This window comes from Perognathus longimembris, chromosome 1 (genome assembly GCF_023159225.1).
Source record: "Perognathus longimembris pacificus isolate PPM17 chromosome 1, ASM2315922v1, whole genome shotgun sequence".
NCBI classification, from domain to species: domain Eukaryota; kingdom Metazoa; phylum Chordata; class Mammalia; order Rodentia; family Heteromyidae; genus Perognathus; species Perognathus longimembris.
The window spans coordinates 15,697,998-15,712,266 of record NC_063161.1 but is presented as its reverse complement, the minus strand read 5'-3'; the positions used below and the strand labels follow the sequence as shown (position 1 = coordinate 15,712,266).

At 37.5% G+C, this 14,269-nt stretch overlaps 1 protein-coding gene across 2 annotated transcripts in view; it reads left to right on the top strand.

Annotated features, from left to right (window-relative positions):
- The first annotated feature begins 651 nt into the window (after positions 1–651).
- Positions 652–14,269, top strand: part of Nr1h4 (nuclear receptor subfamily 1 group H member 4) — a 36,845-nt gene continuing 23,227 nt past the window's right edge. For both annotated transcript variants that reach the window (XM_048357444.1, XM_048357435.1), the window contains exons 1-2: positions 652–781; positions 3,579–3,944. In XM_048357444.1, coding sequence (XP_048213401.1) covers positions 673–781; positions 3,579–3,944 — 475 coding nt within the window. In that variant the 5' untranslated portion in view covers positions 652–672. The remainder of the gene's footprint in view (positions 782–3,578; positions 3,945–14,269) is intronic.

The following is a 14,269-nucleotide window of genomic DNA, read 5'->3' as shown; positions in this document are numbered from 1 at the left end:
AACAACAAAAAAATGTTTTCTGGCACAGTTCTGGAGACCAGAAATCTGAGGGTGTGAGGGAAGAATCTGTTGAAGACTTTTCCTCTTTAGTTTGTCAATGGCTATCATCTGTTTCCTTACCACAGACCCTAATTCTCCTTTTAATTTAATTACCTTTATATATATAAAGTTACTCTATAAGGACCTTACCTCCAAATCAAGGTTCTGGGGGTTAAACTTCACCGTATGAATCTCATTGTAGGTAGGACATGATTCAATGTACAACACTGGATACAAACCTAGCTCAGAAAGTTTCCAGACCTCAAGCTGGAAAACACTGTTCTTTAGTGCTTTCTAATATTGCAGAATTTTATCATTCTCTTGCCTTCTGGTAGGGACAAATATCAATATTAAGACCTCATACATGTCATTATGACCTCCAAGTCCAGTTTTAAAGACACTGGACAGAAAGTCATCTTCACAAAGTTCTTAAGCTGGAAAAATGCTCTCCAAAATAATGTTTATCTAAGACACTGGTTTCCAGCTTACTAGGCAATCTGGCATTGAGGACTTTTCTCATAAACATTTACAAATATTCTGCTCTGTAATGAAGTTAATCAGTAAACCATACAACCTCTGGCCTCTCTCACTTCTTACCTAGTCTCATTTTCAGTTGCTGTGAATAAGCTAAGAATGGTAATGCAGTTTCAGGGCTTAGAAAATCCGATTCAGATTAGTTCTCATAACAGCCACACATCTTCAGGATTTGTCACAGAAATGATGAGCATGAAGCCTGCTAAAGGTAGGACATGATTCACAGGTGCTCTGACTCAAGCTTCTTCAACTGGGCTGTGAAAACATGGGGTCTTTTGTTTGAGTTTCTAGCCACAGATCTTGTCAGAGTGGCTATTAGACCCTCAAGACTAGATCAGGAGGTAGGGATGATGGTAATATTCTAAGTAGATGAGTATTTTATTGGGATTAATTATATTTCCCCTAAAATTTCTCATCGATTATTAGATTAAATTAACACAATCTTTTCAAGTCAAATGTTAACATTATTATAGCCAATAGATACTTGAAAAAGTATATGCTGTGTTCTAAGAACGGTGAGCCACAGGTCTAGTTGGATAGTAAAATCTATTTAGAGGTTTGTGACCAGCTTTAAAATCTGAAATAGAATGAAAGGAGTGACAGATATATGCCCCATCAGAAGTGAATATAAATATTATTTCACAGAAATTGTATTCAGTTACTTGTGTAATAGGGGTTGTATTATAAGATGTATTTGATACTGTAAGATTTGGTAAGAAAAAAATAACTATAAGGTAAGAAACATGAATTTGATGCATTAGATTCACAGCAAGTTTCCTCCCACAGTCTCTGGTGAATCAGATAAAGAGTTAAGATTTAGTTTGAATCTAAATCTCTATCAAAATATAAGTTATAATTAAAAGAGAATATATTCTAAATATCAAAACATATTGAATACTTTTCTCAAAACAGAGACTCATCTTTTGAATATTTCCACCAAAAAAGAAATTTTAATCATCTTGACAAGAGTTGTCATTATTAACATGTTCATAATTTTGTTCATACTTTTGTTCAACTGTGACATTTGGAACCATATTCAGAAATGGAAATTAAAAGGCTAGGAAAGCAAATTTCCCATCCCCTCCAATTTTAACATACATTTATTAAATATCTTCTGTATGTTGGGCATTGTGTCAAGTGCTGGGAATGATTTTTTTTTAATTTGGTGAGACTTTTTTTAAAGTTTTTATTATAAAACTGATGTACAGAGAGGTTGCAGTTTCATACGTTAGGCATTGGATACATTTCTTGTACTGTTTGTTACCTTGTCCCTCATACCTCCCTCCCCCCTCCCCTTTCCCCCCCTGAGGTGTTCAGTTCACTTACACCAAACAGTTTTGCAAGTATTGCTTTTGTTGTTGTTTCTCTTATTTTACCCTTTGTCTCTCAATTTTGGTATTCCCTTTCAATTTCCTAATTCTAATACCAGTATACACGGTTTCCAATATACTCAGATAAGATTACAGAGATAGTATAGATACAATCACAAGAAGGTGATACAAGAACATCATCAATAGTGGAAACTACAGATACACATGGGATGTTGAAAGTAGTTACAACTGTGATATAACAATCATTTCCATAAAATGGACTTCATTTCACTTAGCATCATCTTATGTGATCAAAAGGGTATAGCTATTGGGGGCTCTTGTGATCCTCTGTTGTGACTTGCCTAAACCTGTGCTAATTATTCCCTATGAGGGAGACCATAGAGTCCATGTTTCTTTGGGTCTGGCTCACTTCACTTAGTATAATTTTGGAAATGATTTTTTAAGGGAATATAATCGACTTTTTCCCCCCAAAGAGTTCACAGGCTATTATAGTACAATAACAAAAATGTAAGTCAGGCGCTGTGCAGTTTACATTCTGTGTCTTTGTTCAGCTTCGTTGCAACCTCTGACATAAGTGTTTGCATTATCCCAATTTTATAGAGGAAGAAACTAAGTTTTAAAGAAGTTTAGTGCCCTGCCCAAGTTCAGACATTTAACAAGCTTCAGGTGAATCGAGTCCAGATTCATCCACTTGACCGTGCACTCTCAACCAATTTTTCATACAAGTTCAAGTTGAGAAGCACAGACGATAAGCCTGTGAACAAATAAAAATTATTATACGTGATTCTGATAAGCATTGTGCTGGAGGTGTGTACAGAGGGTAGGAGAGAGTAATTTCACCCCTGGGTGGAACTGGGGCAAGACACAAAGAGGAGGCCATCAGCTGACAAGGTGGAGGGAGGCACCCATATCACAAAGGCCCAGTGACCAGCTCAGCGAAAATGGAGTTGTATCATCATCCAGGAAACCAGAAAGTAAGAAAGATAGAAAAGCAATTTTTCCATTGACTTAAAAAAATAGTCATTAACTATTTGCTGTGCTTGGCCACAGTAAATCAGGAATTTAAACCAGGAAGGAACCTGAACTCTTCTCTCAGGAGCATCTGAAACTTACGATCACAGGAAAGTGCCATTGTTATTGTGTGAACCTGATTTTCTGGCTTGGGTCCACTGTGGTTCCGGCCACAAACTCCTCAGAGCAGTTGTACAGAGGAGTTGACATTCAATAAAACAATTTATTTTAAAAATGGTTAAGATAGTTCTATGGGGATGGTTAAAATGGTAGCTTGGATTTGAATTTAATTACTGGTAAAGTGAAATACATTTTGTATGTCTATAAGCCATTTGTATTTATATTTTAAAACCTATTCACATCCTTTTTCCATTTCCATAGGTTCTTATTACATATTAGTGATATGTCTGTGGTTTATCCTCCAAAGTGGCAGGTATTTTTCAGAGCTTATAAAATGTCATTTAAATACCTATATACACATGTATTTTAAAGGCAATTTTATGTTGTTAAATATACTTTTATAATCTATATGTATATACTTTATGGTTTACATAGTTATAGGTGTTTCAGTATTAGAGCTCATACTCCTAACCATCATGCTAAACGACTGCTATAATTTCTAGAATGATGACACTGATCAGGTTTGTTGTCCCTTCTGTACAGGTGTGCTAACAGAACAAGTGGCAGGTCCCCTGGGACAGAATCTGGATGTGGAACCATATGCACAATACAACAACGTTTCCTTTCCCCAAGTTCAATCTCAGATTTCCTCATCATCCTATTATCCCAACCTGGGTTTCTACCCCCAGCAGCCAGAAGAGTGGTACTCCCCTGGAATATATGAACTCAGGCGAATGCCAGCTGAGACCCTGTACCAGGGAGAGACTGAAGTGGCAGAGATGCCTGTAATAAAGAAGCCCCGGATGGGTGCATCCACAGGGAGAATCAAAGGGGATGAGCTGTGTGTTGTGTGTGGAGACCGGGCATCTGGATACCATTACAATGCCCTGACCTGTGAGGGATGCAAGGGTAAGTGGCTTTGGATGGACAGCTTTCTCTTTGTTAAATGTTTACTACATTCATTAAAATTACCTTGACCTGGCTTTTCCTTTTTCCAAATAACTTCACACTTTCTCCTTTTATGTTCCTCTCGCTTCCTATATTCTTTACAAGATTGAGGTGTAGGTAAAATGGCTAAAACTTAGCCCAGAGAATATGAAGTTACTCAAAGCCTAGGTAATTATTCTCCCAGTGAGGGTACAGACAATACATTGGTAAAATCATAGGAAAATGTAGTGTGGGCCAATACATTTATATGTTTATTTGGGGAGTGTGCATCAAAATAATAAAGGTCACGTGATAAGCAATGTCGTAGTGGAATGGGGAAAAGCTGTAAGAGTTTCTTCTAAGGTCTGGGAAATAACAAGCTCACATTCACCATTCTTCTTCAATATAGTACTAGAGGAATTAGGAACAACAACAATGACAAAAAATCCAATCAAAAAATATCAAAGGCCTCAATGGAAGAGATTAGAAGCTATTCCACTATTAGCAGAAAATACAGAGGGCACGCTTCAAGGTATTGGTACAAGCAGTGCTTTTGAGGGTGGGATTCTAAATGTATAGGAAACAAAAGATAGACATGGGAGTTTATGTCAAATTAAAGATTGACAAATGAGTTTACAGCAAAAGAGACAGTGAACAAAGTAAAAAGACACACTATACTGTGGGAAAAATAGTTGCTAGCCCTGCAAAGATTAATAACTATTTTTAAATTTTTTACAAAGTATCAGGGCACTGGTGGCACTAGCTTCTTGGGAGATGGAGACTTGGGAAGGTTATATTTGTAGGCCAACTTGGGCAAGAAAAAAAAATCATGAATCTTCACAGAAATGGAAAAATCTGGTTTGGGTGGCATTGTCGCCATCTGAGCTGTAGTGGGAAGTATAACTAGGGTATCACAGTACAGGCTAACAGTCCTAAAGTTGTGACAACCGAAAAGTGTTTACAAGCATGGTTAAATGTCACCTTGTGAACAAATATCACCCTATGGGAGAACTGCTGAGATAGAAAGTACTCTTGTAATATAGAATTTCTCAGACCTGAGCTATAGATGGGGATTCCTTGAGGAAAGCTATTTCTTTTTTTTTGTGTGTGTGGTGCAACTATTTTTTTAATTTTTATTATAAAACTGATGTACAGAGAGGTTACAGTTTCATACGTTAGGCATTGGATACATTTCTTGTACTGTTTGTTACCTTGTCCCTCATACCCCGCTCCCCCCTCCCCTTTTCCCCCCCTGAGGTGTTCAGTTCACTTACACCAAACAGTTTTGCAAGTATTGCTTTTGTTGTTGTTTCTCTTATTTTACCCTTTGTCTCTCAATTTTGGTATTCCCTTTCAATTTCCTAATTCTAATACCAGTACACACTGTTTCCCATACACTCAGAATAGATTACAGAGATAGTGTAGATACAATCACAAGAAGGTGATACACGAACATCATCAATAGTAGAAACTACAGATATACATGGGATGTTGAAAGTAGTTACAACTGTGATATAACAATCATTTTCCTAAAATGGAGTTCATTTCACTTAGCATCATCTTATGTGATCATAAGGGCATAGCTATTGGGCTCTTGTGATCTTCTGTTGTGACTTGCCTAAACCTGTGCTAATTATTCCAATAAGGGAGACCATAGAGTCCATGTTTCTTTGGGTCTGGCTCACTTCACTTAGTATAATTTTTTCCAAGTCCTTCCATTTCCTTACAAATGGGGCAATGTCATTCTTTCTGATAGAGACATAAAATTCCATTGTGTATATGTACCACATTTGAGGAAAGCTATTTCTTAGGTTCTTCTAGTGTAAACCCACATTTTAAAATTCAAATTTCTTATACTATATTATCCAATGAAAGAGTTTTATGCCACAAAACAAGCAAATTTGCAAAACTAAACAAAACAATAAAACAATTAAATGTTAGTTATGTGGTTTTGTTGTTCAAATGTTACTAAGGCACAGTAATTTGAGTTTAATATTCCTAGCTTTTCTTTTCCTTTTAGGTGTCAATCCTGGGGCTTGAACTCAGGGCCTGGGTGCTATCCCTGAGCTTTTTTGCTCAAGGCTAGCACTCTACCATTTGAGTCAAAGCTTTACTTCTGGCTTTTCTTTTTTTGGTAGTTCATTGGAGATAAGAGTCTCATGGGCTTTCCTGCCCAGATTGGCTTTGAATCATGTTCCTCACATCTCAGGCTCCTCAGTAGCTAGGATTACAGGTGCGAGCTATTGGTGCCCAGCTCTACTACTTTTGTACAACTTTCTACTAATTAAACAATTAGTTTATCCCAAGCTTGACTCCTCCATCCAGAACTCTCTTTGGCAATCTCAAGCTGGGCATATATCATGTCTATTAAGTTCATCTTTGCCATTTTACCATAGCTCTTCATCTCTTAATCATATTTCTTGCTACTAATCAGAACATAGGCACAAAGAAGAAATGAGGGCAATTAGATGATCAGTGTAAGATGGTCATAGAGAAGATCCAGAGAAAATGACCAGTTTCATACTGCAGGGCCATTGTTATTCTGAACAGTGAGGAAGGTGGAATTCTTCCTATGTCCTTCACAAGGACAGTTGGCTACAGAATATGTCATCTAAGTTGCCATCTAGGGACCAGGATGCTGTCTACACTGCAAGGAATAGTTTCAAAGCTGTGACTTGTCTGCTGAATTCACACCTGAGTACAAACAATAGATTTCCGATGTCCTCTGTCAATACCTTCACTTGGGAACCAAGATGTTGCCATGGCAAAATCCTAGGATCTTGCTTGTCAGTAGAAACAATGGAAGCAACAGAAGCAAAACCATTCTCTTCCCAGCTGTGCTAAGTTAATAAATATTCTTGGCTCACTCCTGCTTTGCAGTGTTTTCAAAAAGCATCTCTATAAAAAAAAAAAGCATCTCTATGAGAAAACTTAAATCCTATCCACAGTTAGGAAACTGAGTCATAGGATATTCGAATAAAGAAAGAGTAGAAAGCAAACTCAACATACCAATTCAACTTGAATGGAAAGTGGAAGAGGGAAGCCATGGTGCCCTGAGTCAGGAAACAGGAGGCATGCTGGGAGCAGGGGTTGAGGGGCTTAAGTAGAGTAATGGGTGATGACCAGGGTCCCAGGTAGCTGGAGAGGTTCAAAGAGTTTATGGTGCAGGTCTTTCTCCAGGAACCTATTGTTTGAGCAAGTCCTCTGCCCCATCTGCTTTGAGGAATTCAGGCACTTATCACCTCAGAGGGATTGGGGGAGTGAGCTTTCATATTTAGATTTTGATTCTGGGCTGGAGAATGTTGGGAAGGTCTCCTGGGGAGAAGGGGAGTCAGTGAGACAAGCCATGGGAGCAATACTGAGTTATGGATGAGAACAAAGCAGATTCCCATCATCCTCCAAGTTAGCTGCAAAGAAGCCTGGGAAAGGCTCAATTTTTCTGCCTGTACTGTGTAGACTCACCATAGACTAGGTGGACAATGCAGTGGACATCAAGCTAGCAAGTCTTTATTCTATGTAATACCTCCAGCGCAAGCCAACAAAATGAGGATATTATCTATTTTCTAAGGTCTTTGTGAGGACTAAATTAGATTATTATATGTGAAGTTCCTTCCAGCTTTCTTGCTTTTGGATTTCAAGCCAAGTAGTTCTGTGGAACCCATGAAAAAATAAAACACAACAAAAGCAAGTGGAAGATTTTTATAACTTGGAAACAAACCAAAGATCATGGCTCAATTTCCTGATTTCATTGGCTTCCATCTCTAGTTCTACTAGAAAGATTTTAATTTGGCTGGATGTTTTGTCACAGATATTTATGGCATCAATGACATTGCAGTTTTCAATATTTTTAAAAGTAATAACTGTGGAACACAAGCATAATATAGAGTGACAATGACTACCATTTGCTTGGACCTAGATTAAAATCAAGCACTTTCTTTCTCTCTGTTATCAGTGCTGCTTATGGAAATGTGCTAATGGAAGAATGAAATTTGGTTCAATCCTCAAACCTTAACCAACAAAATTCATCCACATCTGACTGGAAATTACAAATGGCCACATTTCCTCATAGGTCAGGATCTGTCACATCTGTCTCAAATGCCATGAGTCTACATGTCAGACAAAGAATGCTAGAATTCTCAAAAGGCATTGTGTGAGTGAATAGATGACCCCATCGTTCTGCTGAAGCTATTTCTGTAAAAGATTTGTGAAACCAGCATTAGGTTTAGCTCTGAAGTTGTAGGAAAACTTCCAGAATTATCAAAACTACTCTGGTACAGAATAGATGTAGAATGTTTCCAGTAGGTCCTTCATTTTTAGACATTTGTGAAAGCCAGGGAGTCCTGCTTCTAATACTTACTAAGAGCCTGTTTGATACTGAGATCTCATTTTATGAAATTAAACCATAATCATAATAAACTTGACAGGTCCAATTGTTATAGATGAGACCAGGTGGTGGTTCAAACCTTCAATATGTATAGAAGCCATATAGAGTAAGTGTTATGAAATCATAGGTACAGTCAGTTTCTGAATAGTAATTGTCATGAAATCATAGACAGAGTCAGGTTTTGAAAGCAGACAACTTGTAGAAATTTTCTATCTAGTTATCCTAGCTAAAGACTTGGGCTTTGGACTCCTCATATGGAAAATGAGAATAAGAAAGACAGTGATGAGGAAGGTGAAATGATAATGATGATGATAGATGCTATATAGATAGGTGATTGATAGATGGTAGAAAGCTAAAAAGAGAAACATAGACCACATGTATCCGGTGATTACTATATGTGACACTGTTCTGAGACTTTCTAAATGCTAATACATTTAAGGTCAGGCCAACTATTTGAGGTAGGTGCCTACAAGGTGGTCATGAAGGTTAAACAGGTTAATGAATATAGAATAATTAATACAGTACTTGACAATGGTGAATCCTCAATAAAATCTGATGTTATTACTATTATCCCTTAGTTGTTGTGATAAAAGGGTGGTACATTTTTATAATGTTATAATTCAGTTATTCTTTATAAATGAGTTCTCTAAAGCATTGTTATCTTGTTGATAAATTCTTATTTTAATAATTACTACACCTCTGTTCAGCTAGTCTCCATGGTTGTAGCCATATAATGAAAAACTCTTCCTGTTATTAAGTCATTGAATAGTATTATGCACCTGTTACAAGGTAGCCATTTTAATAAGCATAGGAGAGAGGCATTATTAGAGGTATAGTTTAGAAGGTAAGGGATATAGTTAAGAGGGTCAATGGATTTTTCCTTTCTACTCTTTTTAGACTACATGTTGTCAAAGCAATGATCGCCAAGATTCCCCAGCCAAATACTAAAATGGGAGAATCATTGGGAAAATCCCTTATCCACTATACGCTGAGTGCTATTCCCCATACATTACCACTGTTTTAGTGTGGGTGTGGGTGTGTGTGCACCAGTACTGGGTCTTGAAGTCAGGGCCTTGTGCTTTTTTTTTTTTCCTGCTTAAAGCTGGTGCTCTACCAATTGAGCCACACCTCCACATCCTGCCCTTAAAAAAAAATCTGTCCTTGATTTCTACTTCAATGCTTATTATTTTCCTTCTTTTGTCTGCTTTAAATGTGCTTTGCTCTGTCACCTCTCCTGAGTCTCTTGGCTGGTCCCTCTCACAGAACCTGTGAGGCTCAGGGGGAAGTTCTTCAAGCCTCTTTCCAGTAAAATTACTTCTTTTTCTCCTCCAACCCTAAAATTATTGATCTATACTCCAACATCTTAGAGAGCTTCAACTTTATTTCCAGAAAAGGAGCAAAAGAAGATTCGTTGGTATGGAAAGAAAATAAAAAAAGCAACAGTAGCAAGAACAAAGCATACATGAATGGCAGTAAACTGTTGATTTATTTAGCTCATCTTAAAATAATTGAGCAATACTCATAGACTCAAACTGGAGAAAGTAACAGGTTTCTATTATGGGCTGAGCTCATAACATGGCATGTACAATTTGGTTAGATTAATTTCTCAAGAGATTTTTTAATGCAAAGTCCCTATTGCAATAACAGAATAATATATTAATTAAAAACAGCAAGTCTGGGGCTGGGGATATAGCCTAGTGGCAAGAGTGCCTGCCTCGGATACACGAGGCCCTAGGTTCGATTCCCCAGCACCACATATACAGAAAACGGCCAGAAGTGGCGCTGTAGCTCAAGTGGCAGAGTGCTAGCCTTGAGCAAAAGGAAGCCAGGGACAGTGCTCAGGCTCTGAGTCCAAGGCCCAGGACTGGCCAAAAAAAAAAAAAAAAAAAAAAAAAAACAGCAAGTCTGGGTGCTGAGATTATTAAGCAGAGGGTCAAGCAGAGTTCTACTACCAATCACTATCTATAGAACCCTAAAGAGTTTAACTTCGTATAACTTACTCTCTTTTCCCGTAGAAAGAGATAAAAATAATATCTGTCTCATTGGTTTGTTAAATGTGCAAAGTGTTTAAGGACAGTGTTTGGCACAAAGTAAGTGCTATATAAGTTCAGACATATGTCTGTATTGGACATATTGATCTCTCATTACTCAGCTCTCTGTTAGTTGCTATTTAAAAGTTTATATAAACCCTTAAAGTTTTAAAATAGCATTATACTCATAAATTGGCTTGTTGAATTAAAACCCTTTTTATGGCTGAAGATAATAAAATATTAACTAATATGTTATTGAATTCAAAGTGATGGGTAGACTAAAACCAGTGACTTCCAATAGCAATCACTGGGTATTTGACCCTTGCTTGTATTTATACACAGGGACTAGGGTGTTGTATGTGGGTACCATCTGTATAAAGAACAGAAAAGTAGGGACCCACAGTATTCTACTGAATTAAGGGATTCCAAGTACCATCCTCCAGCTATTCACCTGTCACACAGAAATCTCCCCAGTGCCACGCATTGGCTAGACGACAATGCCGCCCTGTCTACTCATCTTTTATTACCAGGAAAGCTCTGTTCCTCAGTGAATTTCCTTCCCATTCATTTTCAAATGACTTTTCTGATATGAGCATTGTTGAATATGCAAGAGAAAGAACAAGATAGAGGCGGAGGTATGTGTATGGATAGATTTGCATAAGTATAAATACAGTATATATACCCATATTTAAATGATACAGTGATAACATTGTGTTGCCATTTCAGAATGAAAGCTAATTAATTCAGCTATTGAAATGATAATGATTTCTTCCTCAGCTAATATCAGAGTTAAAAAATAATCTCTGAATTGTTCTATGCACCCTCCCTTTGACTCATCCTAGAACAAGGAATTTCCTCTGGCAGCTATTGAGCTGTCTCTTCATGTCTGTGACAGTTTTAACAGGGATCATTCTTGGGAGGAGCTGAAACTAGTAGGAAGACTGACTGAGTCACGTAGGTGTTCATTGAGCTCATGGTTTGGCACTAGGGGAAAAATGTTATTTTATACTATTTAATCTATTATAAATTGAATGCTTTGGTATTTGCATTCTTGATACAAATGGTGATTTTTAAAAAAATTTTATTGAGATTTTATGTGATTTGATTTGATATTTTGGAAAACATTAAGATCTTTTCTATTAAAATTTATGCCAGGCAAATTTGTGACGTTGTCAACTTTGACACACCTGACTTTTCCTTCAGCTTCTGTTTTCGTATTTGGTTACTTACCAAAGTCCAGAATGTTCTCCTTGTTTCTTTATTGTTATTGTTGTTACTTGTGGAATAGGTATTGGGATTTTGAACTCAGCCTGTGTTTCCTTGGCAGGTGGTTCTCACTTGAGCCACACCCCCAGCCCTTTTTCTCCTCGCCTTCCCTCCTTCCTCGGCTGGCTTCTCCTCTCTTCTCCCCTTTTCTTTCTTTAAAAAAATTCCCTTTCCTTGTCTTTTTCTTTATCTTTTTATTTCTCTTCTTTCCTAGTCTAGTTCAAACACTCATAACCTCACAGTTGTATTATGGCAATGATCTCCAGTTTGGGTCTCCACTGTGTTAGTGCACCTTTTATCATCTTGCTACGAGGATTCTTCTCCATCTTCAGGTTGGTTCATACTTTCTCCATCCTCAGACTCTTTATTAAGCTTCTCACTTTTTATATAATGACGAAACTAAGTTGTTCAACTTTCTATTCCCACCACATTCTCTTACCCACCATCATTATTTCTCCCATACTCTGTCCTCCTATTAAGATAATCTACCAGTCCTTGAAACTTCTGTAACATTCTGGCTTTGCTCATTTCCTGGAATGTCTTTCCTCCTTCAAGATAAAAATCCTACTGCTTCTCCAGGTCTTCCCTCAAATTCTTCTTCCTCCACAAAGCTTTCTCTGATTCTCCTTATTCAAAATTGAGTTGTTGTCAGTCCACAAAATGCCTTTTCCTTAACACATTCAAATTACAAGTGTTAGAAAAATTATCACAGTATATTTACTTTATTAGAATTTTTTTTGCCTGCTCCTGGGAATTTTCATAATAAATGGCAAACTTCCAATGTCACTACAACCCTTTCTTCTGAAATGCAGCTCAGCTTTTACAAGCACACAGTATAGAAGCATACTGTACTGCTACATTCCAATCACTTACTGTCCAAGCCATTTTCTGTCTTGTAGTATGCTGCATATTTATTTTTTCATCTTCCCCCTAAGGTGGAAGACAATAATGTCTTCTCTCTCTTCTTATCTCCCAGCTCAGGAAACACAGAATTCAGGAATAGATGTTTAATGTGAAGTTATTTTGCACTCTGTGACACCAAGGTGACAATTACAGTAGATTGGTTTAAGAATCTGAGCTTTACCTTATGACTTCCTGGTTTTCTAGCCCTTCTTGTCTGCATGTGATCATGGCCAAGCTACTTAGCCTTTTTGTACCTTTTAGGCTTTCTGTACAATGTGGAGAGAAAGAATCTTATCTTCATCATAAAATTGATATGGGAATTAAATAACTAAGCAATAGACAGTAAATCTTTAGTAACTATTAGATATTATTCCAAAAAGTCTAGGATAACAAGATGGACTGGAAAATAAGAATGACTCCTGTCTTGGACCAGGGAAAGTCAACATCGGGTTATAAATACATACTATCTGCACCACATAAAGAAATGGAATAGAGTGTGGAGAGAGCTGTCAAATTCCTATCTGCTGAAGAAAGAGGTATAAATTGTGGGTTAGAATATGTTAGAAATAGTTTGGGATGGTAGGGTGTTGCATAGGGATAAGAACACCAACTTGGCAAGGAACATGGTAAGGAAAAGTTTACTTCTGCAGAAGAGCCCACCATCAGCCAAAACTCTGGCAAGCAAGCACACAGAGCAGGAAGGCTGCTCCCTTTTACTCTCTAACCCAGAAGGCCCTGCCCCTCTGACCTGATTGACTGGGCTGAGGTTCACAATCTGCAAAAAAGATATGACTTAATTACAGGATGTCACTAAAACTCAGGAAGCTTTCCACAGATAATGTAATTAAAGTACAGCAGGAAAAGGATGTATGTAACTAAATGTAATTAACAGTCACCAAGCCACCTGTCCAAAGCAGGAATTTTTCAGAAGAACAATTCTTAGAAGATTAATAGAGAGGAAGCCAACCACTTTAAGAGAAAAGAGGCTTTTTCTCACAAATAGAAGTATATTGCTCCTACCAAGGTAGTGCTGATAATAACATACACCAATGATGGAAGGAGTTTTATGAAGAGTCTAACACATGAGTCACCTTTGAAAACTCATGAAATTCACCTGGCTAGTAACAATAGAGGCTATCCACAGAGGCTATGTTCTAGAACCACAAGTGGATACTTGAAACTGGACAGTACCAAACCCTGTATGCACTATTCATATGTGCCTATGATAAAACTTAATTTACGAGTCAGGAACATCAGCACAGTAAGAGATTATCAACAGTTTAATAGTGAAATAGAATAATGATAGCAATACATTGGAATGAAAGTTATGTCTACATGATCTCTCACGTGCCATTGGTTGAGTAGAGTATACAGCAAGGGTAGGATTTATATCCTGAGTAGGACAGAGCAGAATGATGCAAGATTTCATCACACCCACTCATAACTGAAAATTTTTCCATTAATATGTTAAGAAATCGATTTTATTATTTTTGAATAGCTGTAAAAGGGGTCAATCTAACATGTCAGTTTATGAGTCCACTGCATCTTGATCAGTGTCACCCCTCCAATCATCTTCCTCCCTATGTATCCCAACTCCACCCATCCCTTCAGGTTTCCTAGTTCTATTTTCACATTGAGCATTTCAGCCATATTCACCCACTAGTCATTTAGCCCCTCTCCTCCCCTTGACCCCCCTGTCTCTCAGACAAAACAAGTTTCAGCTT